Source organism: Dryobates pubescens, chromosome 29, assembly GCF_014839835.1.
Source record: "Dryobates pubescens isolate bDryPub1 chromosome 29, bDryPub1.pri, whole genome shotgun sequence".
NCBI lineage: Eukaryota > Metazoa > Chordata > Aves > Piciformes > Picidae > Dryobates > Dryobates pubescens.
The window spans coordinates 10,239,132-10,263,865 of NC_071640.1; the positions used below are offsets into that span (position 1 = coordinate 10,239,132).

Consider the following 24,734-nt stretch of genomic DNA (forward strand, 5'->3'; position numbering starts at 1 on the left):
ATGTGTGGCAGGGGATGCGCATGCACAAAGTATTGCATGGTCAGAAGAGGACCTCTTCCAGCTGGACATCAGCTCCCATCTGAGCTAGTTTCCCAGATCAGCTGCTGAGCAGCACCTGAGGTTACCAATACACAGCAGGCTGTTCTAATCCGAGATTGCAGGCAGCAAAAAAGTGAGATGAGATAAACTGTTCCCAACTGCAATAAAGTCACAGCTCTTCCAGGTAGTGATGACAGGCTCCTGAGAAAGCACAGTTAAAGGAGTTTGGAGAGGGTGACCCCACAGTGGCTAAACACCCTGTGGTGGGCCTGACCCTGCACTATTTGGTTGCAAAAGGCACATCGAGCAACCTGCAACCTGCTGCAAGTTCTGCTAAAAGGTAGGAATGAAGCAATATCTGAGAGCACCAAACCCCTCCTTGGGGTCACTTGCAGTACTCTCACCTTCCCTAAAAGTCTCTTCCCCTTTCTGCCAGGGCTGCGCTGAAACTGCTGGGCTGTGGGACACCCGCTCGCCTCTGCAGCTCGCTCTCGCTCTCCCCCTGCTTCTCACTTTCACTCCCATTGGTTTCATATTCCTTGTACCATGCGGAAAAGCTTTCAAGCTCATCCAGCCCAGCAGCAGACTTTATCCTGGTTCCACCCACTGGGACTTTCCTAGCTTCCTTCTGCACTGTGAGGGGGAAAAAAAAAGGCAGAGGGAGGCATGCAGCAGGCATCTCGGGGAGCCCGAGGAGCCTCCGTGCTCCCTTTCCCGAGCTAGGTTTCTATTGTAGGCGGTGCATTCCTTGGGAGGGAGGGTGTGTGTGTGTCGGTGCCTTCCCACACTCGGACCAGCTCTTATTTAATGGGGGTCTCCATGCAGGGCAGACACCAGAAGAGATTGTGCTGTTCCCACTGCCCATCCAGGAGCAGCAGCGGTAGCTCACATGGCAGGCGCCGGCATGGTCGGCTCGGCCGAGGTAACTGTGGAGGAGGCAGCTCCTGCGATCAGCCAAACTTCCAGGATGCGCTTCAGGGAGGATCTGAGGAGGATCCGGTGCGCGGTGCTGCTCTGCCTGCTCTCTGTGCTGGTCCTCATGCTGCCCACTGCCTACCTGCTGGTTGGAAACCTGCGAGCTCCCAGCTCCTGCCTTGACCAGGTAAGGGATGAGTGATTTCTGTCCTGCCACGCTGCGAGGGGGAGCACAGCGCAGCCCGCGTCTCCAGCGCTGGGTTTGATTGGCTCGCTCTTTCTTACTGTCTCGAGTTTCTCGTGTTTAAGGGAACACAAACCCACTCACTGTTAGGATTCCCTTCTTCTTTAGCCAGAACAAATCTGCCTGTGATAACTCTTAGTATTGCTTGGTCATTTAAACTAACGGTTTCTCTTCCTCTTGACTTAGTTTCATTAATGTCACAGCTAAAGGCACAACTTTAAAACTTTTCTGGACATGCTGCAGGAAGTGCATTTAAAAAAAAGCTCCTTTCTGGTTGATGGAAACCAGTGTGTCTGCACCGATTTCAGCCACAGTTTGGCACTGTCTCTCCTTTTCCTCCCTTCTTTCAGTTTATCTCTGAGACTTCCCCTTCCAGTCTCCTATTTCAGCAAAGATCTGCTGACCAGGCTGATGTTGTCAGTGTTCATCATCCCTCACTAGGCAGACAGCTGCAGCTCTTCAATATAATTTGTGAAAACTCCTGCAAAGGTGTGATGTGAGCCAATTAAGGACTGCCTGACCCTAAATTTTGTCTCCCAGCCTTTTACTGCCCATCAAAACTTTCTCTGCATCCAAGCATCTTTTCATCTCTTCTCCTCTGACAAAGAGCTAAACTCACTTTGTTCCCAGCAATACAAACTGGTTTGTGTGGCTGCTTCTACTGCTCTTCTGTCACCTCAATCCTTCTCATGCCAGCCTGCAGACAAGTGCCTTCTTCCATGCCAGTCTATGAATTCAGTAGGACTGCTCCATGCTGGGTCTTCATTTCATGCAGGTCTTATGATGTAAGGCTTGAATTGTACCATCAGGTCTGAAATTAGGTCTTAGGATTTAAGCTTCGGGTCTGAAATTAGGTCTTAGTATTTAAGACTTGAATTGTACCTTCAGGGCTGCAATTAGGTCTTAGGATTTAAGGTTTGAATTTCAGCTTCAGGTCTGAAATTATGTCTTGGGATTTAAGGCTTGAATTGTACCTTCAGGGCTGAAATGAGGTCTTAGGATTTGAGGTCTGAATTTCAGTTCCAGGTCTGGAATCCCCCCAGTTAATTACCCTGTGTGCTATACTCTCAGTTAGGAGCTGCAGAATAAAGCAATGCTATCAGTGGCCTCAAAGGCAGATTCCTAACCCTGCACACGTTTAGCCTATGGATGTTTAGGCTGCACGTGACAGCAGTCCCCAGGGCTGTGCTTGCAAGCTCCCAGCTGCACAGACTTCCTAGCCCTTGGTTGACCTCCAGCCTGCACAGGCAGTGTCTTACACCCAAGCAGCATCTTCTGCTTTCTCTGGTGATCAGACTTTCGTGCACAGCTAAAAGGAGCTGCAGCAGCCCTGCTTCACTACCTCAGCCTGAGAAATCTGCCAGCTTCTTGCACATCTGAGAGCATGTTGCTGCACTGACCCTGTTGCTGCTGTTTAGACCAGCTGGAGTGGGTGTCCCTTGGGGTGAAGAGGCTCTGTGGACAGTTTCAGCTGCATTGCTCTTTCTTTGTGTCCTGTGAGGTGGTACAGAGCAGAGCAGTTTAATTCTTGAAATGATCTCAGGAGTGGAATAATGCTAAAACCTTGGCCTGACTGAGTGGATTCATGTGTTCCTGGCTTTTGACTCCATTGGCAGAGTGAGTGGAGGAAGGTATTTTGTTGAGTGGGTTTGGCTTCTTGAGAGAAAAAGCACAACACAAGCCAGTGGAATTGCTCTAGCCTGGCTTCCAGCAGAGTGCATGGCCATGCACATGCATGGAATTAATTATTAGCTCGTAGTACTCCCACAATGATGTAACAAGGAGAGCAGATGACTTAGAGCCTCTGCAAGTCCCACTGAGGAAGGGAAAAATCATTGGGGTTGGCTGCCTGCCTGCTGCCTTTGTGCCAAGCCCAGTGGGTGGAGTGCCCAGCTACAGTTCAGCTGGATCCTGCACCTTCTGAACTTCTCATTCACCCTGCTAGTGACTTTATGGCCAATATTGTCCAGGAGCAGAGCGTGGATAGGCAGAGCTCTCTGCTTGTGTACCTTTCAGTTAAGTTCCCAATGAGCCCTGTCATAGTCTGAGCCCAGGTGTTGAGTGCTGTGGCTTGGCATGGCTGTAGGCTGCTTCCATCCATGGGAACATATCTGGGCAAAAAGGTCTCTTGGGAAATATGTCTTTGCATTTCTTTCTGCTCCTGAAGTGTTAGAACTGGATTCCTAAAGGATGCCTTCCTCATGTGCCCCATTGATTACCCTAGGACTAGTTGGGACAAGACACATGTGCCAGAGGTTTCTGTGGTTTTGGGGTGCAGATGTCCTGGGCATACTGGGAGCAAGCTGGCAGACCAGTGTTTGCACCAGATGCATGTTCACTCACTGATCCTTGGAGCAGGGAGCCCATAGAAGGAGTCCTCTCCTTGTCCCAGGACCAGAGTTCAACCCACGCATGTCAGATTATCAACTTCTCATGCATTGGGGCCAGTCTTGGGAGGAGGAAGAGACTCAACAGCTGAGCAGTTGAGAAGCATATGTAGTAAATTCCTGAGTCTAGCCTTCCTGGAGCAATCAGGAGGAGAAAGGGAGCCTGGGAAAGTTTGTGCAAGAGGGGTGTGCCTCTTTGATTCGTCCGTGGGGTGAGGCAGTTTATTCAGCTCTGCTTCTGTGTGGGTGCACACGGTGTCACACTCTGCCTCCAAAGGGCTACAAACTCACTTTTTCCCCTGGACACATCCCTTTCAGGATAAAGCAGCACAAGTTATGCCATTACAGCAGCACCTATGAGCCACCAGTTCTCTTTCCCTCATGGTACAATGTGTCTTACATGGACAATTCAGGTCTGATGATGGTTTCCCTGGATACCTTCCAGGCTCACTACACTGCTTCCCTTTTGGAAACAGTAAACACTTTCTTTTATGCTTCAAGACAGAGTGAGCTGAGGAAATGGGGTTCTTTAAACAATAAACCAGGAAGTCTATAAAAGGCCCTAGTAGTAGTCTTCCAGAGGAGGCTTAGTGTACTGGAGCATCTGTCTTATGGAGAAGGGCTGAGAGACTTGGCACTTTTTAGCCTGGAGAAGAGAAGACTGAAGGGAGATCTCTTCAGTGCTTACAAATCCTGAAAGGGTGGGTGTCAGGAGGATGGGGTCAGGCTTTTTGCCATGGTGCCCAGTGACAGGATGAGGTAATGGGCACAAACTGGAACATAGGAAGTTCCATCTAATCATGATGAGGAACTTCTTTACTTTCAGGATGGCAGAGCACTGGCACAGGTCGCCCAGAGAGGTGGTGGAGTCTCCATCGCAGGAGTCATTCAAAGCCCCCCCTTGATGCTGTCTTGTGCACCCTGCTCTGGGTAAAGCTGTGCTGGCAGCAAGGTGGGACTCAGCAATCTCCAGAGGTCCCTTCCAACTCCTTTCATTCTGTGATTCTGTGGTGGGCTAGGATTGCTGTGCATCCTTCCCAAAAAGGAAGCCAAGTTTCAACGTGAGTGTGTAAATCTACCAAGGGAACAGCAGAGCAGCCAGGAGAGCATCTCTGGCTACCTGAGCAACCTGCTCAGCCAGCCCAATGCAGCGGACCATCAAGTCTTGGGGACTGCAGATGCTGGTGCTTGGCCTTATATTTGTGGTATCCTTGGCATGGCAGGATGAGAGGCATCCTAAAGGGAAATTCCAAAACCTGTGCAAAGGCTTGCACATGAACCTGTGCTGTCAGCCTAGCAATGGGGAAGGGAGCTGCTGTAGTACAGGACAGACTTCAAAGTCCCAGCAGCTCCACCTGGATCCTGTCCAAAAATGATGAAGCCAGATAGCTAGCAACAAAGCTTGGGAAAGGACTGCCAGAACATTCAGAGCCAGAAGCCATAATAGCCTGCCCAAATGGGAGAGAGAACCTGAAATTGCTTCCTGATCTGTGGGGAAAGAAATACCTGAGGAGGAGCAGGGAGCATTGCACCTGAGTCCATGTGTGTGGGATTTCCCCCTCCAAAAGTCAGCAGCAGTAAAACTCCTGCCTGGCCACTGCTGCTTGATGCACATGGTCCTCGTGGGCAAAGGAGCCAGTGAGCACATGCCCTGGGCACCTGCTTGTGCTGGCACTATAGCCCAGATGAAACACTCCCACTGAGGCCAGTTTTCATTGGCACAGGACAAGCCTCTACCAAAAATGCCCAGCTCAGGCCACGCAGCATCTCTTGAAGCTGAAAAAATTGAGGGTGTATGAATCATAGACCAATAGGACTGCTCAGTTTGGAAGAGACCTTTGAGTTCATCCAGTCCAACTGCTTGCTTAGAGCTCACAATCCCACCCCTGCTGCTGAGCTACTACCACTAAACACCATCCCTCAGCACCACATCCACACAACCACACAACTTTTAGGTACCTCCTGGGATGGTGACTCCACCACCACCCTGGGCAGCCTCTTCCAATGCCTGAGAACCCTTTCTGTGGAAATGCTTTTCCCCCAGGACTTCAAAGTTCCACACTGTAAGCACAGAATCATAGACCCATGGAAATGTTGAGGCTGGAAGAGACATTCGAGCTCATCAAGTCCAACCACTTCCCTAGGGCCCACAATCCCACCCCTGCTGCTCAGTTACTACCCCTAAGTCAGGTCCCTAAACACCACACCCAAGCATCTTTTAAATCCCTCCAGGGATGGTGACTCCACCACCTCCCTGAGCAGCCTGTTCCAATGCTTGAGAACCCTTTCTGTGATGGTTTTTTCCCTGATATCCAACCTGAACCTCCCTTGGTAGATCTTGAGGCCATTTCCTCTTGTCCTGTCACTTGTTCCTTGGGAGAAGGTACCAATCCCCACCTCCTGTCAGGAAGCTGTAGAGGGCAATGAGGTCTGCCCTCAGCCTCCTCTTCTCCAGACTAAATAACTCCAGTTCCCTCAGCTGCTGCTCATAAGACTTCTGTTCAAGGCCCTTCACCAGCTCTTTTGCCCTTCTCTGGACCTGCTCCACCTCCTCAATGTCCTTCTTGGAGTGAGGGGCACAAAACTGAGCCCAGTATTTGAGATGTGGCCTCACCGGTGCTGAGCAGCTCTGTTGCCCTTCTCTGGATCTGCTCCACCTCCTCAGTGTCCTTCTTGGAGTGAGGGGCACAAAACTGAGCCCAGTATTTGAGATGGGGCCTCACCAGTGCCGAGCAGAGGGGGGACAATCGCATCCCTATGTATGACCTGCAGAGCCCCTGCCTGTAAAATAGCATCTTGTGCTAAAAATGGAGTGGATGGAGGTACTGGGGATATGTTGCTAATAGATCTGTCTGCCTGCTGGGACAGGCTGTTCTCTGTTGGATACCCCCAGCTCTTCCTGGAGGTGTGAGAGGCAAAGTGTGTGAAAAGAGGATGTTCAAACCTTCTGTTTGGCTTCAGCCAAGTGTGGTTGGAAATGCAGTGGGGCTTTTGGACATTTGAGGTATCAAAACAATTTGGAAGTGTTTTGCACACCCCAGTCCTCATGGAAATCACCTGGCTGGCTTGGGGGGTTAGTTGGCTGCAGGGTGGGATTTTCAGCAGCACTCAGTGTGGCTTACAGGCTCTCCCCAGTAACCCAAGGGAAAATTGAAGCCATGCTGTGAACTTTTCACAATCACAGCTAAGCAAGACAAGAAAAGAGAGAAAGCCTCTAATTGTGTAAATGACCTTTCTGTGGTCTCATGCTGCTTAGCTCTCCTTCATCTACACCATCAAGGTACATCTGTGCCTGTTTAGGATGAATATTAATGACACCTGCCCATTAGGTAGCATTGATAAGGGCTAGAATGTATTTTCTGTGGGAGGTTTAGGTTTGTATCCTTATCAATCACAATTATGGAGAAAAGATCTCCTGCCTTTGGCAACTAATAGAATCCTTTCAGACCTTGCAGCACCCAGCTCTACCTACCTCATCACACTGTCCTTTAGCATCCATGAACACAGGACCTGGCACCTGCAGCTTCACAGAATCAGACTGGTTTGGGTGAGAAGTGACCTTTAAAGGTCATTAGTCCAACTGCCCTGAAGTCAGCAGGGACATCAACAACTACAGCAGGTTGCTCAGGGCCCCAGACAACCTCACCTGCAATGGTTCCAGGGATAGGGAATCTGCCACCACTCTGAGCAACCTGGGACAAGGTCTCACCACGCTCCAGTGTCAAACATTTCTTCCTTCTCTCCAGTCTGTCTCCCTCTTTTAGCTTAAACCAGTCACCCCTTGTCCTCTCACAACAGGCCCTGCACAAAAGTCTGTCCCCAACTTTCTGATTAGCCCTTTAAGCACTGAAAGGCCACCAGGAGGTCTCCCTGGAGCCTTCTCTTCTCCCCAGCTCTCTCAGCCTGGCCTCACAGCAGAGGCATTCCAGCCCTTGCATCATTGCTGTGGTCCTCTGGTCCCACTCCCAAAGATTCAGCAGGTCCAGGGGAAGGTCACAGTAATGAGTTTCCATCTGGCCTTCTTTGGGAACAAGTAAACTGAGGCTTCATAAGGAGCTTCTTCCCACTTTTTAGTCAAAATCATTTTGCTGTTTTTAATGAAGGAGAATTGTCCCCACATTGCCATTCACCTCTGTTTGTATTGCAACATCCAAGTTTATATGAAGTGCTTCAGCAGAAGTTGGGCTTTAAAGAAGTAAACAGCCCCACTGCAGTTCCACGGGTTCCCTCAGTTCCTGGAGCTTTCTGAGAGATTTGCAGCTGCTTGCAGCACTTAGCACTGCTGGAAAATCTGCCCCTTGATAAATATGTAGGTGGTGGGACATAAATGGTGGTGCAAATGGATTTGCACCTGGCTCAAAGCAAAAGGGAAGTGTCAGAGGGAAACCCTCCACACCAGCCTTGTGCCTCCCACCACAGGAAGGACAAAGTCAACCTGCCTGGGACTCTGTGGCACATCAAGAGTGCAGTCAGGGACTCTGCAGCAAGCATGTGGGACCTTGGAGAAAGTCAATAATCACGATGAAAGAAAGGCCCAGGCATCACCCTGCCAGCACAGCACCATTTCTCTCTGTGTGATGGGTTGATGCCCACCCTGGAAGCAGGGTGGGGTGGGGTAAGGCTGGATGTGGGGAGGAAGTTCTTCACCATGAGAGTGGTGAAGCCCTGGAATGGGTTGTCCAGGGAGGTGCTTGAGGCCCCATCCCTGGAGGTGTTTAAGCCCAGGCTGGATGAGGCTCTGGGCAGCCTGATCTAGTGTGGGGTGTCCCTGCCCATGGCAGGGGGGTTGGAACTAGATGATCCTTGTGGTCCCTTCCAACCCTGACTGATACTATGATACCAAGGGCTTGTGAGAGCAATGCCCTCCCTGCAGGGGGTTTTCCCCCTGGGAAACTAAATTAGTCTGTCCCACACCCCCTCCCTGCCCAGCAAGGCTATGCAAAGGAGGACTCTGCAGCCATTAGGTCTCTTGGCCCCTGCCTTTTGCCTGGAGGAGGACTGCTGCTGGCTCCCTGCTTCTCTGCCACGTGGTCCTCCCTGCTGTACCTGTTCCTTACCCTTGTGAACCCTACCTGTTAGTGTTACATATATGTGTGTATATATATATACACACACTGTTTAAAGAAAATTCTGTACCTCTCTCCTTCCAAGCCAACTCCAAATTATTTCTTGCTGGATTTGCTCCTTCCCTTTCTTTTTTCCTCGCTATTGGAAAGAGGAAGGGGGAGCGGGGAAGGGATTCTCAGCCTGGCCCCCAGCTGAGCTCTTAAGTCCCACTTAAGGCTCAAGCCACCACAGTGTGTGGGACCTTGGAGAAAGTCAATAATCATAATGAAAGACTCAGGCATCACCCTGCCAGCACAGCAGCATTTCTCTCTGTCAGCCACACGCTGAGCTTTCACACCACCATCTCTTCCAGACGATACTTCCTGCGGGGCAGCAGGCACCTATGGCTGGGCTGTCTCTGTGTGTGCATGTGGGGAAGGGAGTTAAAGAAGAGAGAGATTTTTTTTTTTCCCCTTCAGTTTTCATGCTATTTTTCCCCCCACTGAACTGGAGTAAGTGCTTCAGAAACCATGGGTATCTGCAGAAGCACACATTTGCTGCCAGCGAAACCTTGAAGCATCCTTGGGATTACTGGAGTCTCCAAACTCAGGCAGCCCGAATCCTCTCCCACAAACACTCTCTTTACAATCATAGAATCAGTAAGATTGGAAATGACCTCTAAGATCAAGTCCAGCTGTCAGCCCAGTACCACCATGGCCATTAAATTATGTCCCAAAGTGCCCCACAATTTTTTAGCATCTCCAGGGGTGGTGACTCTACCACGTCCCTGGGCAGCCTGTTCCAGTGCCTGGTCACTCTTTCAGGAATGACATTGTGCCTCATGGCTAACCTAAATCTCCCCTGGTGCAGCTTGAGGCTGTCTCCTCTTGCTGTCACTTGTTGCCTGGGAGAAGAGGCTGACTCCCCACCTCACTCCAGCCTCCTTTCAGGAAGTTGTAGAGGGCAATGAGGCCTCCCCTCAGTCTCCTTTTCTCCAGGCTAGACAACCCCAGATCCCCAGGTGCTCCCCTCCAGACTCTTCACCAGCTTTGTGGCCATTCTCTGGACCCACTTCAGCACCTCCTTGTAGTGAGGGGCCCAAAACTGAACCCAGTATTCAAGGTGTGGCCTCATCAGTGACAAGTACAGGGACAACAGAAAATATCTATTGTCTACTTTTCCTGCAGTATTTGAAGGTGTCTGAGTCAACCACCAGCAGATAGCTTCAACAGCCATGTGTCAGTAGTGCTCCAGCCTGCTTCTTAAGCAATGTGCATCAAGTCCTTAGCTGCCAGAGCTGACCAAGGGCAGTTTATTCAGTGCCTTTAGTGTGGCAGACCACAAAACACAGTCTCAAGCTGTGCCAGGGGAAGTTTAGGCTTGAGGGAAGGAGAAAGTTCTTCACAGAAAGAGTTATTTGCCATTGCAATGTGCTGCCCAGGGAGGTGGTGGAGTCCCCATCACTGGAGGTGTTCAAAAAGGGTTTGGATGTGGCACTTGGAGCCATGGTTTAGTTGTCCTGAGGTGTGAGGTATTAGGTAATAGGTTGGACTTGATGATCTCTGAGGTTTTTTCCAACCTGGTTGATTCTATGATTCCATGAAAACACAGGACCAGCCCAGCGTGTTCCTGAGCAGTGCTGTATGATAGGGACATGAGAGGGGCTCCTGACAGCCCAGCCTGAGCTGCCTGCTTAACCCAGCCTGTCTGCTACACCCTTGGCATAGACCTGTGACGAACTGTGCCCTGGGGGAAGTGTAAGGAACGGCACTCACCCCCCAGGGAGGCCAGATCCAGAGTCAGCATCCAGCAGCATCCTCCAGCGAGGAGCTGTGCTGTTGTGTGTGCTGCCATAAGAGGACAGGCACCTGGCAGGAAGCCACCAGCCATGCCCAAGTGTGAATGAGAAGGACCAGCCCTGGTAGGCATGTAGCAGGCAGATAGCAGCTTCCCTTTGCACTGCTCAAGCCAAACGTCACAACCGCTTGGCACGGCCCAGGGCCATGCCCTGCTGCCGAACAGATAAGGTTGGCCCAAGGATGTGTTATGAGTGTGCTGGGGGCTGGCTCTAGCAGAAAATGTAAGAAGCAAAGAAACACAACTCACTCTGCCCTCCCTTGGTCAGGGAGCTGCAGAGCTCACCTCTGAGCATCTCCTTGGTATCTTCCAAGGATGCTACCCAAGGAGGTGATCTAACATTCCAGACATTCCTGAGCAACTGCCTGACATACCAGAGATGCAGAAAGGAAAGCAAGTGTAGGTAATGCAGCTTGCTTAGTCTCTTCAGTGGCTTTGTGCAGGAACCTTTGACCCTGCAAAGGCTCAGACCTGCTGAGGCTTCAGACAGGGAAGAGTCACTTTCATCGCTCTCTTTGCTCCAGGTGCTCTGCACAGATGGAAGGACAGGAGAGTCTCTAAGGAGCAGAGGTGCTCCAGCAATGCTGGCTGGAGGAACCATCCCAAAGGAGGGTTAGCAATGGTCAATTCCTTGCCCATGGCAGAGAGGTTGGAACTAGATGATCTCTGAGGTCCCTTTCAACCCAAACATTTATATGAGCCTGTAATTCACACTGGCAAATTGCAGTCGTCTACTTAAGCCCAGGGCTTATCCAGCCGCTGAACAAGACTGGAGTCTGACACAGCCACCACCAGCAGCAGGTCCTGTCCCTAGCAGCCTTTAAGATCCACAGGCAGTTTCAAACAGCAGAAAACTCTTGCAGTGAAGCAAAGCCTTGTCAGGGCTTGTCCTTTAACATAAAAGCTCGAAGCTGAACTCGATGATATCGCTGTAGATCTGATATCCATCACTGTAGATATCATATCCATAGAGTTCTGTTCTCTGGCTAATGCAAACCAAGCCCTCTGTGGTTACTGTGCAGCCTGGAGCCCTGAGCTAACTGCTGGTGACTCTCTCCTGCAGGTCACAGAGGAGAGGGGCTCTCGCTTTCTGAAGCAACGAGCAGTAGCTACTGGTAAGTCTGCCAGCCTCTGCCCCGTGCCCAGCACCTCTGTTGCAATCACAGCTGCAGCAGGCTGCTGGCTGATCCTTCCCCTCCCCTCCTCTTTCACCACCCAAGTCACTCCTCAGCCAGACAAGCCAGGGCAGACAGAGGCAAACCTGGGTGACGAGATGCAGGGAGATAAGCCTGGTCGTAGCTAAAGTGTGAGCATTTCTAATCCCAGGGTGTGCAAGCTCCCTCCTTCTAGTGCAGGCACAGACCTCCCCACAAGCTCTCTGAGATGGGTACAACTCCTTGGCCAGCAGAAAGCAGGGATTCAGGAGCCCAGGGACATCACACACCCCCCCCATGCACACCACACCTGCTCTCCATTCATCCTCCAGCAACCTCAGGCAGGGTTGCAGTATGCCCTCTTGACATCTCAGTGATCCTGAGCGTTGGCAGAGAGGTTTTATGGCCTCAGTGGTGTCAACAAACAACCACATCAAATAAATCCTGACTCAGACCTGTGCAGAAACGGAAGAGTGCTGCACACACCACCTCTGGGCATCACTTACCACTCACATCTCATTGACTTGAGTAGCAGCAAACATTCTTACACACCTTTTTTTTTTTTCTCCTGTTTTTTTGTCTCTCCTCAGTTACAGATACACTTGCCAGTGCAGAAAAGCCAAGAGCACATCTGACAGGTAATGCTTGTTCAAAACTCAAGCCTTTCTGGTGGGTATTGCAGCAGGTGCAGCTGGTTCAGCTGGGTCTGATAGGATCTTTGTGGGTGATGTGGGGCTGATAGGATCAGGGGTTACAGGAAATGTGGGGGATATAATCCTCAGCTGTGCCCTGCTGACCATGACTTTCCTGCAGCCTGACATTGCAGACAATGTCCCACAAAGAATAGACTAGACTAGACTAGACTAGAATAGAATAGAATAAACCAGGCTGGAAAAGACCTTTGAGATCATTAAGTCCAACCTATCACCCAACACCATCTGAGCAACTCAACCATGGCACCAAGTGCCTCATCCAGACTCTTCTCAAATACCTCCAGGGATGGTGACTCCACTACCTCCCTGGGCAGCACATTCCAATGGTCAATCTCTCTTTATGGGAAGAACTTCTTCCTAACATCCAGCCTAAACCTCCCTGGCACAGCTTGAGACTGTGTCCTCTTGTTCTGGTGCTGGTTGCCCCCACCTGGCTCCAACCTCCCTTCAGGTAGTTGGAGAGAGCAAGAAGGTCTCCCCTGAGCCTCCTCTTCTCCAGGCTAAGCAACCCCAGCTCCCTCAGCCTCTCCTCCCAGCTCCAGACCTCTCCCCAGCTTTGTTGCCCTTCTCTGGACACATTCCAGCATCTCAACATCTTTCCTAACCTGAGGAGCCCAAAACTGGACACAGGACTCAAGGTGTGACCTAATCAGTGCTGAGTACAGGACAGAATGACTTCCCTTCTACTGCTGGCCACACTGTTCCTATTACAGTCCAGGATGCCATTGGCCTTCTTGGCCACCTGGGCATACTGCTGGCTCACATTCAGTGTAACCACTACCCCCAGGTCCCTCTCTGCCTGGCTGCTCTCAGCCACTCTGCCCCCAGCCTGTAGCACTGCCTGGGGTTGTTGTGGCCAATGTGTAGAACACAGCACTTAGATGTGTTCAGTCTCCTGCCCTTGGACTCTGCCCATCTGTCCAGCCTGGCAAGGTCTCTCTGCAGAGCTCTCCTACCCTCTAGCAGAAACTTTCCTTCTTCTTGCCACTTTTCCAAGCATCTCATTTCATTGGATGAGCAGCTCTTGTAGCTGAACTTAAATAGGTGCCTGATATGGTAGTGATCTGCTGGATCCCCTTGAAAAGACAGTGGAAAGAGCCCAAGTGAGCTGCCACAAGCAGTGAATGGGGGCAGGGGGTTGGGGGGAATCTAAATAATCAGCTCCAAAAGGCCAGTTTTAGGGCCTGACTTTAGGGTCTGACTTGGAGCACACACACACACCATCAAATAGCTTTAGGGAGATCATCTCTGACTCACACTGAGGGAAGAGTGAACCCAGCTGAAGCCCTACAAGCCCTTAGCTGGTGTGAGGAAGGTGCTATTGCAAAGCACTGTCACAAGCTGTGCTGCCAGCATTTGTAAGGCCACCATCTCCCCACCTTAGCCTTGATGGGGTAGCTGCCATCACACTGAGGATGTTGTCTTGAGCCCTTCCCCATCATTGCCATCTCCAGCCACCTTGAAATTATGCTTCCAAAGAAAAGAAAAGGGTCCATGGCTGGTTCCACTGGGATGGAGTGGAGGGTTGAAAGGCTCTCCAGCTGCCCTGACCTAAATACACCTCAGTGCAAAGGCTTCCTCAACATCCTGTATTGTTCCCAGGGGAGCCCTTTGGTAACTTGAAGCATGCAAGATGTGTTGTGAGCTTTCACACACATTCACCTACAGGGTTAAACCAATTTCAGGGCTGATTTCTTTCCCAGCACAGTTTGCTTTCTCTAATCCAGGAGCTCCTTCCTAATTCACATCTTTGGTCCCCATCCCCTTTCTCACATGGGTTGCTAGAGCTCCAAAACTGACCTGTTCTTGCTCAAAATCACATCCTGGCTCCAGTGGGAGTTCACAAGAGCACTAGGATCATGTCTGTTAGTGTGAATCTCCCTGTTTTCTTTGACTCCCCCCTTGGCAGAGGAACCCAGAGGTTCCCAGTGCAGCCAACTCAAAGGAGCAGCTGAAGCACAGCTCTGCTGGTGGGAATTTCCCTGCCTTCCACAAAAGTCCAGTGACCACAGGCAAGCACCCAACACTTTTCTTCCCATTTCCTCAAGCTCCCCATTTGCAAAACTTCCTTTGCTGTCTTTCCCAAGCAGTGTCCACCACAGAATTGTTTGGGTTGGAAGGGACCTAAGAAGTCACCTAGTTCAAACCCCCACTAGCCTTCCACCAGCCCAGGTTGCTCAGGGCCTCATCCAACCTGGCCTTGAACACCTCTAGGGAGGGAGCATCCACAGCCTCCCTGGGGAGCCTGTGCCAGTGTCTCCCCACCCTCACTGGAAAGAATTTTATTCCTAATCTCCAGTCTAAATCCCTCCTCTCCAAGCTCAAACCCATTGCCCCCTCATCCTATCCCAACAAACCCTTGCAAAAAGTCTCTCCCTAGCTTTCTTGCTGGCCCCCTTCAGACCCTGGAAGGTCTCTGTAAAGTCTTCCTGGAGCTTTCTCTTCTCCTGGCTGAACAGCCCCAAACAAGTCACTGTTTGCCTTAGCAAAGAGCCTGGAAAGGGAGAAGCTCTCCTTTCCTCTTGTCTGTGCAAAGAGCTGCTGCACTGCATAGCCATCAGGGAACCCAATTTGCATGAACTTATCTTTGACCTTTTCTTTCCTATTTTGTTGTTGTTGGTTTTTTTTTTTTTAAGCCCAAGCATACTTTTGATGCTCTGCCCTGCAGCCACGAGTTCCCAAGCCCTGGAGGAGCATTGCAGGCAGAAAGCATTTCCTGTTATTTTAAACCCACTGCATAATCATTCCTTGGCTGTCATCCTGGGCTTCTCTTCTCAGAAACCAGGACTCGTGGGTAGAAAGTGAAAAAGAGTAATTATTCTTCAGATCTTTGTTACATTCCCCCACCTCAGCCACCTTTTTCAAGGGGAAGGTGCTAGGACACAAACTCTCCCTTGCAGGAACCTCTTGCAGAGCTCTGTTCTGCACCTCTACGCTGCACTGGTTAGGCTGCACCTTGAGCCCGAGTCCTGTGTCCAGTTCTGGGCCCCTCAGTTTAGGAAGGAGGTTGACTTGCTGGAACGTGTCCAGAGAAGGGCAATGAGGTTGGTGAGGGGTTTGGAACACAGCCCTGTGAGGAGAGGCTGAGGGAGCTGGGGTTGCTTAGCCTGGAGAAGAGGAGGCTCAGGGGTGACCTTATTGCTCTCTACAACTACCTTAAGGGAGGTTGTAGACAGGCAGAGGTTGGCCTCTTCTCCCAGGCAGCCAGCACCAGAACAAGAGGACACAGTCTCAAGCTGTGCCAGGGGAGGTTTAGGTTGGATGTTAGGAAGAAGTTCTATACAGAGAGAGAGATTGCCCATTGGAATGGGCTGCCCAGGGAGGTGGTGGAGTCACCATCATTGGAGGTGTTCAGGAGGAGACTTGATGGGGTGCTTGGTGCCATGGTTTAGTTGATTAGGTGGTGTTGGATTGGTTGATGGGTTGGACACAATGATCTTGAAGGTCTCTTCCAACCTGGTCTATTCTATTCTATTCCCTTCCATTCCCTTCCATTCCATTCTATTCTATTCTTTCCCTAGGTTTAGGCACACACATCTTCTGAAGGTGAGAGCAGAGGAGTGAGAGGAATGAGAAGTAGCCACAGCACTGTCATGAGGAGGCACCAGTTGGTTAGAAGCAGCAGAGTGGCTTCAATGTTTTGGTGCCTGCTCCTTTATGATGATTTATCTTTTTTCCACCTGCACTTGGACTTTTTAGGCAGACACTGAGCATTTTGAACTTGTCCAAGCTGGCAGCAGGATCTCCTCTCCCAGGGTGACTATAGTTAATGAAGAGTCACAGAATCAAAGAGTCACAGAATCAAAGAGTCACAGAATCAAAGAGTCATAGAGTCACAGAATCATAAATTCATAGAATCAAAGAGTCATAGAGTCACAGAATCATAAACTCATAGTATCAAAGAGTCATAGAATCAATCAAAAAGTCCTAGAATCACAGAATCAGAATCATAGAATGATAAATTCACAGAATCAAAGAATCAGAGTCATAGAATCACAGAATCAAAGAATAATAAATTCATAGAACCAAAGAATCACAGATTCAAAGAATCATAAATTCATAGGATCAAAGAATCATAGAACCAAAGAATCACAGAATCATGGACTCCTGGAATGGTAGGGGTTGGAAGGAACCTCTGGAGGTCACCTATTCCAATCCCTGTGCTAGCACAGGTACACCTAGGTCAGGTTGCACAGGAACATAGCCAGGCAGGCTTTGAAAGCTCTGAGCAGCACAATCCCTGGGGATACCTCACCAGGCCTTTTCTCCATCCACACTCCCTCCTGTGCACTGATGTAACCTTTAGTGCAGATTGTGCCAGGCCATGCCACTGCCTCCTCTCTGACTTATCTGGTGGCACTGTGGGGTCAAGATGCAGCCCAATGCCTATTCCCTCTTATCACCAGCCTGTGGTCAGCAGCATGAACTATGTTGCAGAAGCCCTGTCAGGTACCTAGCTAATGCTTATGATGCTGCAAAGGCAGCCAGGCTTCCCACCAAACTTGGGTTGAAAGTGACCTTCTTCTTCCACTTGGTTGTTGGAATTAATGACCTTCTCAGGGCAGTTGCTTAGCTTCAAGGGCACAGCCTTGAGCAACAGACACCCTGCAGCTCTGGGTCTTTGCCCTGTGTGCTGTCCAAGGGCTTTTTCTACAGCAGGAGACTCTAATCCCAGTCTGAGATTACACCAGGAGCCTGACCTCAGAATTCAATATCAGGTTCTCAAATCAGTGAGGGCTAAGAATTGTAGAAACACTCCCTCCACATTCAGCAATGTGTCACAAATTGCACCCCCAATCTGCCAAGCAACAGGGATTCTCCAGCAAGGCACTAAAGCAGAAGGGATCTGGGGAGAGGAGAAGTAAATTTCACATGTAAAGGATGCCAAAAATTTATAGGGGATGGAAAAGCTGGGGCCCTCAGTTTAGGAAAGATGTTGAGATGCTGGAAGGTGGCCAGAGAAGGGCAAGAAAGCTGGGGAGGGGTCTGGAGCACAGCCCTGGGAGGAGAGGCTGAGGGAGCTGGGGTTGCTTAGCCTGGAGAGGAGGAGGCTCAGGGGAGACCTTCTTGCTCTCTCCAACTCCCTGCAGGGAGGTTGTAGCCAGGTGGGGGTTGGTCTCTTCTCCCAGGCAAGCAGCACCAGAACAAGAGGACACAGTCTCAAGCTGTTCCAGGGAGGTTTAGGCTGGATCTTAGGAAGAAGTTCTTCCCAGCAAGAGAGATTGGCCATGGGAATGTGCTGCCCAGAGAGGTGGTGGAGTCACCATCCCTGGAGGTGTTAAGAAGAGCCTGGCTGAGGCACTTGGTGCCATGGTTTAGCTGATCAGATGGTGTTGGGTGATAGGTTGGACTTGATGATCTCAAAGGTCTTTTCCAGCCTGGTTCATTCTATTCTATTCTATTCTATTCTATTCTATTCTATTCTATTCTAGTCTAGTCTAGTCTAGTCTAGTCTAGTCTAGTCTAGCCTAGCCCTAGTCTAGTCCTAGTCTAGTCTAGTCTAGTGTAGTCCTGTTCTATTCTATTCTAGTCTAGTCTTAGTCTAGTCCTATTCTATTCTATTCTATTCTATCCTATCCTATCCTATGGAATCTCTTATTAAAGGCAAGTTTCATTTACTTCAAGACTTAGCAGCCTAGGTACATTTGCAAGAAAAATAGCTCCAGAAATGTAATGAATGAAGGGTCCAAAGTCCACCTGCTGCTAGAAAAGGAGCTGCACTCTGGTTAAGAGCACTTGGACGTGCATTTTGCATCTTGACTGGTATTGAAAACATGAGAAGAATGTAATTTACTTGAACACTGAGAGCATCAATAGAGCGAGCTTCAGCAGTCTTGCCCACCTCTCCTATGAGGACAGGCTGAAAGAACTGGGGCTGTTCAGCCTGGAGGAGAAAAGTCTCTGGGGTGACCTTATTAGCTACATCTCAATATGAGAAGGGGACTTAGAGGAAGGCTGGGGAGGGAGTGCTTGGAAAGGCTTGCAGTGATAGGATGAGGGGCAATGGTTTGAACGTGAAGCAGGGTAGATTTAGGTTGGACATCAGGAGGATGTGAGAGAGGTGAGACCCTGGCCCAAGTTGCCCAGGGATGTGGTGGAGGCCCCATCTGAGGAAACATTCAAGATTAGACTTGATGTGACCCTGGACAGCCTGATCTAGTTCGAGGTGTCCCTGCTGACTGCAGGGGGGTTGGACAAGATGACCTTAGAGAGTTCCTTCCAACCCAATGCAATCTGTGACTCCTGAAAGGGAAATTCTAGCTGCAAAAGTCAAGAGTTGCCTAACTCTAGAAGTTTTGAAATCATGTACTTCATGTGAGATGCCTGGGAGTTATACAAATCATTGAGGACTGAGGGACACTGTGACTTTAAATGCATCACTCCAGATGGAAAAGAATCTTTTCTTGCCAGCTTCTCTTTATTTTTTTGTCTCCCCAAATCCCCAAGATGGAAAAGAGCCAGGAGCATTTCCTGGAAAATCTGAGGTTTAGTTCTGCTCCTTCCCATCCCAGACAAGATTTTGCCTGCTCTCAGCTGGGAGGTATTCCTCCAAGCTCTTGTGAACCTCAGAGTGACCTGTCTGCTCCTTTAGTTTTTGCTGGGGCTGAGATGAATCCCTAGACAAGAGGTAGAAGAGGATGAAGGCAGACTATGAGCACTTTCACTTTCTTTTCTTCCTCTCTCCTTTGGCCTCTTTGGCTCTAAGCCCCATAGTCCTTATAATGCTTGAATAATTTGGCCTGGCTTGCTGTCTCAATCCCTCTGCTGTAGTTCTCACACAGGGAAATGCTCTCCTCATGCACTTTGCCTGCTGGGGAAAGTTCAGACGGATTTGATGCTTGAGCAGCTCTGACAGGCAGGCTGAGAAGGCAGGCAGTGTTTTGTTGTGCTGCTCAGAGGATACAGAAATGGCAACTCCTAACACCTTCCTGTCTCCTTATGGATGATCTGTTGCTAGAAAAGAAAGGGGAAATTGGGTGCCCCTGGGAGCTGAGCACATTGGCTTTTCTGAATCTCACTGCAACCAGGATAAACCTCATGGCTGTTGTTCTTAGATGCATGAAACGGTTTAGGTAGGAAGGGACCTTAAAGATCATCCAGTTCCATCCCCCTGCTATGGACAAGGATAGCTTCCACTAGCCCAGGTTGCTCAAGGACTCATCCAATTTGGCCTTGAACACCTCCAGGGAGGGGACAGCCATGACCTCCCTGGGCAACCTATTCCAGTGTCTCCCCACCCTCACTGCAAAGAATTGCTTCCTAATCTGCAATATAAATCCACTCTCCTCAAGCTTCAGTCCATTCCCCCTCACCCTATCACTGCAAGCCCTTGCACAATGTCCCCTCCCAGCTTCCCTTCCCAGACAATGTCAAAGCTTTCCTTTACCTGCATTTTAGCCTGGAGAAGAGGAGGCTCAGGGGAGACCTTCTTGCTCTCTCCAACTCCCTGAAGGGAGGTTGTAGCCAGGTGGGGGTTGGTCTCTTCTCCCAGGCACGCAGCACCAGAACAAGAGGACACAGCCTCAAGCTGTGCCAGGGGAGGTTTAGGCTGGAGGTGAGGAGAAAGTTCTTCATAGAAAGAGAGATTGGCCATTGGAATGTGCTGCCCAGGGAGGTGGTGGAGTCCCCATCCCTGGAGGTGTTCAAGAGGGGCTTGGATGTGGCACTTGGAGCCATGGTTTAGTTGTCATGAGGTATTGAGTGATAGGTTGAACTTGGTGATCTCTGAGGTCTTTTCCAACCTTATTGATTCTATGATTCTATGATTTTGTTCACCTCCCTGTCACCTCACACTCCTTCCCCAAATACTGAATCAAAATCAACTTCCACATTAACTCAGGTTCCTATAAAAGGTCTCACTGCCTGCTGTGGTCTCTCTCAGCATTTGACATTAACTTTCCAGGTTCATTTTAATACCTGGCATTGGAACAGGATGCCCAAGGAGGTGGTGGAGTCCCCATCCCTGGTGGTGATCAAAAAGAATGTGTAGACAGGGCACTTCAGGACAAGGTTTAATGGGCATGGTGATGTTGGGCTGATGATGTCAGAGGTCTTTCCCAACCAAAATGATTCTATGATTCTATGCAAATCTTCATGGCTTTTATCATCTTCCTCTTCACTGTATCAGCTGCTGTTTTACCACCACAGTTTTAGGTGGCAGTCAGTGAAGAGCAGAGAAAACTCTCTTTTACCACCACAATTTTAGGTGGCAGTCAGTGAAGAGCAGAGAAAACTCTTTCTTACCACCACAGTTTTAGGTGGCAGTCAGTGAAGAGCAGAGAAAACTCTCTTTTACCACCACAATTTTAGGTGGCAGTCAGTTAAGAGCAGAGAAAACTCTTTCTTACCACCACAATTTTAGGTGGCAGTCAGTGAAGAGCAGAGAAAACTCTTTCTTACCACCACAATTTTAGGTGGCAGTCAGTTAAGAGCAGAGAAAACTCTTTCTTACCACCACAATTTTAGGTGGCAGTCAGTGAAGAGCAGAGAAAACTCTCTTTTACCACCACAATTTTAGGTGGCAGTCAGTAAAGAGCAGAGAAAACTCTTTTGCTTCCCTGCAGGAAAATGCTAGGGCTTGTTCTCCTGGCTGCTGGGTGAGAGAAATCCAAGTGGTGGAAGAATGGTAAAGGGAATAGGGCAGCAGTTCCCTGATTTTTCCCAAGACACCTGCAGCCTGGGTGGCATCTTTAGCTTGGAGGAGACTGCTGTTGGGGGTCAGCACCTAAGCTCAAGACTGGGAAGAAGTCTGAAGGGAAGCTGAGGCTAACCCCAAGCTTAGTGTTTTGTTCCAGCAAAGCATTTGGAAAAAGAGAAAAAAAGAGAAAAAGGGAGGGAGGGAGAGAGAGAGATAGGAAGTGGACTTATGTATAGTGTGTTGCTTTGGAACTGGTGCTCTCAAAGCACAGTGGGGCTGTGCTGGTTTGGTGACACCAGGTGACACTAGGGCCAGGCTTTATTCAGTGGTGCCCAGTGACAGGATGAGAGGCAATGAGCACAAACTTGGACATCTAAACATGATGAGGAACTTCTTTACTTTAAGGGTGGTAGAGCACTGGCACAGGATGCTCAGAGAGGTGATGGAGTCTCCCATCTCTGGAGTCTCTCCCATCTCTGGAGTCATTTAAAACATACCTGGACACATTCTAGGTGCAGCCTGATCTAGGTGAACTTGCTCTTGGCAGAGGTGTTGGAGTAGGTGACCTCCAGAAGTCCCTCCCAACCCCTACCATCCTGTGCAATTCTGCACCATTGCAAACATTCAGGAAGAAAAGCTTGGCACCAGGACTGCCAAACCCAAGCAGCCTGGCAGGAAGAGGTGTCTGAGTGTCTCAGTGCTTGGTGTTAGGTCATGCTGATTGCTGTGAAGCTTCTGCAAGCACAGGAGTCCGTCTATGGACCATAACTCCAACTCACAGCTACTGAAGAAAAAGCTGCTTTAGCATTTCTTATCACTGTCCAAGCTCATCAGGCTCCACAGGCATGGTGCCCACCTGTCCAGCTGCCCCAGTGCTGGTTCCACTGAAGGTGAAGGTTTTTACCCTGTAAGAGAGCACCTCAGAGCTGCAGGGTAAAGCCATCTGTGCTGCTCCTCAGCACCATGAGACTCAGCCTTTAGGAAGCACAGCCTCATTATCCAGGCTCTGCTCCACAACCAGGACACCCAGTCACAGCAGACCCCTTCAGGCATCCTGCACTGGTTAAGGTTTTTCAAAAGCATCCTTGGCTTTCACTCCTGATTGCTCATGTCTGCACACCCTCCAAAACTCTCACTGGACAGTTGGCCCACAGCCCATTCCCCTCCATTTCTGAGCTGTAAAATCAGAACCTTTCTTCACAAGCATTTTGATCACCCAGCTCAAATTGCTAATCCTTTGGAGCAGAGATCTCACACTGCCTTCAGCAGCATATAGAATCATAGACTCATAGAATCAACAAGGTTGGAAAAGACCTCAGAGCTCATCAAGTCCAAGCTGTCACCCAACACCTCCTGACTACTAAGCCATGGCACCAAGTGCCACATCCAATCCCCTGTTCAACACCTCCAGGGATGGGGACTCCACCACCTCCCTGGGCAGCACATTCCAAGGGCTAACAACTCTTTCTGGGAAGAACTCTCTCCTCACCTCCAGCCTAAACTTCCCCTGGCACAGCTTGAGAAGCAATGGGTGAGGCATATTGGTGAGGCAGTGGAACAGTCTACCGAGGGAAGCAGTGGAGCCACCATCCCTGCAGGTGTGTGGCCAAGGCACTTTGGGACATGGCTTAATGGCCATGGTGGTGTTAGGCTGATAGCTGGATGCAATGATCTTAGAGGTCATTCCCAAGCAAAGCCATTCTATGGTTCTACATCCCTGGCTGTCTCAAACTAACCCACCCCTTCTCCTTCTCTCTTCCTCCCCCAGTGAAGAAACAAAACATCCTCAACAGCGTGGGAAGCCACCTGCCCATCCTGCAGTGGGAAGACAAGCGAGGCTTGGCCTTTACCAAGAACAACCTGAGCTATTCCAGCAACTCACTGGTGATACCTGTGTCTGGGGACTACTATGTCTATGCTCAGGTCACTTTCCGAGGGCCCATTGAAAGTTACAGTGAGCCAAATTCTGTCACTGCGATCATCACCAAGGTCACTGACAGCTACCCTGAGCCCACCCAGCTGTTGACTGGCACCAAGACCCTCAGTGGAAATGGGAAGAGCTGGTTCCAGCCTATTTATCTAGGTGCTGTGGTCGCCTTAGAAGCAGGAGACAAGCTGATGGTCAACGTTAGTGACATCAAGCTGGTGGATTACACTAAGGAGCACAAAACCTTCTTTGGGGCCTTTTTACTGTAGGTTGCTAGCAGCAGCTGGTGGGGGTGGGGGCTTCCCTTCAGGGCCCTGGGGTGACCTTGTTGGTCCTGGGCTTCGTGGGCATGCATTGGGGTGCAACCTCTGTGCTGTTATATCCTTCTTTCTGTACTGTCACACCCCTGCAGCTCCCTGCAGCCTTAAATTAAGGGGTAGGGAAAGCTAAAGCCACAGGCTGGATTAAAGCCAACCAAAACCAAACCAACCAACCCAAACAAGCAAACAAAAAAAAAAACCCACCAAACCACAAACCAGACCCAACAAAAACAAACACAGAAAAAGGAAAGGCAAATTGGAGGCGGGGAGGATAAAAAGGTGTTTTGGGAAGTAGCTACTGAGCTCTTCAAAACATTGTAAGCTAGGGAGGAACAGTTCACTCCTCTGGGTAGGAATATTGATCTTGAATTTTGCAGCTAGGCTGCATCACTAATTCCACCTCCAATGTACAACTTCTTCACTCCCCAACCCTCCCCTCCCCCCAAAAAAATGTGTTTTGACCTTTCTCCAGCACTTCCACTGTAGTTTTGCATGACCCTTCTTCAGACACTCAGTTCTAAAAGGTAATTACTTTCCATCATCTCCTTGTGAATAGATGTGCTCAGTACCTTGCACTAACACCAAGCTCAGACTGATCATTAGCTGCTTAATTAATCCCTTCCAACGTCCCTGTAAAGTAGATTAAAATTATGTTGTGTGTTTTGCAGAAGCTACTTGAAAGTTCTTTCTTCTCCTCCCCTCCCCTGCCCCTGCCCAAGAAACTGCTTACAGTTCATTAAGCCAATGAACAGCCTCAAACCCTCACACAGAATTTCAAGGCAACACACACCCCCAAGGATTTCTGCCTCAGCACAGAAGTGGAATCTCCCTCCCAGCTCCCAAAGTCAGGCAGCAGAATTGTCCACACTCTTTAAACCAACCACAGAAATTCCAGGAGGAAACCTTGGCTATATTTCACTTTCTGTTCTGCTGAGTGCAAAGTGAGTGCCACCAAAGGCAGCACTGTCTTGGCGCTCCCCCTTGCAAGCACTGCCAAAGCTGCAGCAGTCCCCTCAGCACAAGGGACTCTCCAGCCTTTCCCTGGGTGAAGGCTGGCAATCAGCAGTCTCCACACAAGGTCCAAAGAAACCATCACGGTGTGCCAGAGCCAGGTGTGGAGCTCAGGAACATTTCGCTTCCCAACTTGCACTTGCTTATTCTCAGAGACCTTGCTGTCTCTCAGAGCAATTCCCCAGCTTTCCTTCTCCTCCCACCATCAGTACATCACTGGCCAGTCCTGTTCTCAGAGAGCTCAGACTTTAACTGCCAAGGGGTCTCACACCTGAGTACCTACTGCCCATCCATTCTGCAGCGACCAGCCTTCCCTGTCTGCAACTCCTCCTCTTTCCTGCCCCACCTCATTGGGTTGCCTCCATTTCCCACTTCTTGGCCAGAAGGGACAGTCAGGCTTGCTTGTCTAGCTCAGGTTTCCACTCAAAGCCATGGTGAGGTCCACTGGTAGTGTCATGGAGGCACTGAAGCTTGGGAAGAGCA

The 24,734-nt window shown here is 49.8% G+C and overlaps 1 protein-coding gene across 1 annotated transcript; it reads left to right on the plus strand.

The window, feature by feature from the left end:
• Positions 1 to 891: 891 nt before the first annotated feature.
• TNFSF15 (TNF superfamily member 15) lies at positions 892 to 23,189 on the plus strand. Its single transcript, XM_009907086.2, has 4 exons — positions 892 to 1,141; positions 11,552 to 11,603; positions 12,233 to 12,280; positions 22,762 to 23,189. Exons 1-4 carry the CDS (start codon positions 929 to 931, stop codon positions 23,187 to 23,189), a joined length of 741 nt encoding a protein of 246 aa, XP_009905388.2. The 5' UTR covers positions 892 to 928.
• Positions 23,190 to 24,734: the final 1,545 nt, after the last annotated feature.

Coding starts and splice junctions, on each gene's coding strand:
- TNFSF15 (XM_009907086.2), top strand. CDS start 929: ATGGCAGGCGCCGGCATGGTCGGCTCGGCCGAGGTAACTGTGGAGGAG. Junction 1,142..11,551: donor CCAGCTCCTGCCTTGACCAG/GTAAGGGATGAG, acceptor TCTCTCCTGCAG/GTCACAGAGGAGAGGGGCTC. Junction 11,604..12,232: donor GCAACGAGCAGTAGCTACTG/GTAAGTCTGCCA, acceptor GTCTCTCCTCAG/TTACAGATACACTTGCCAGT.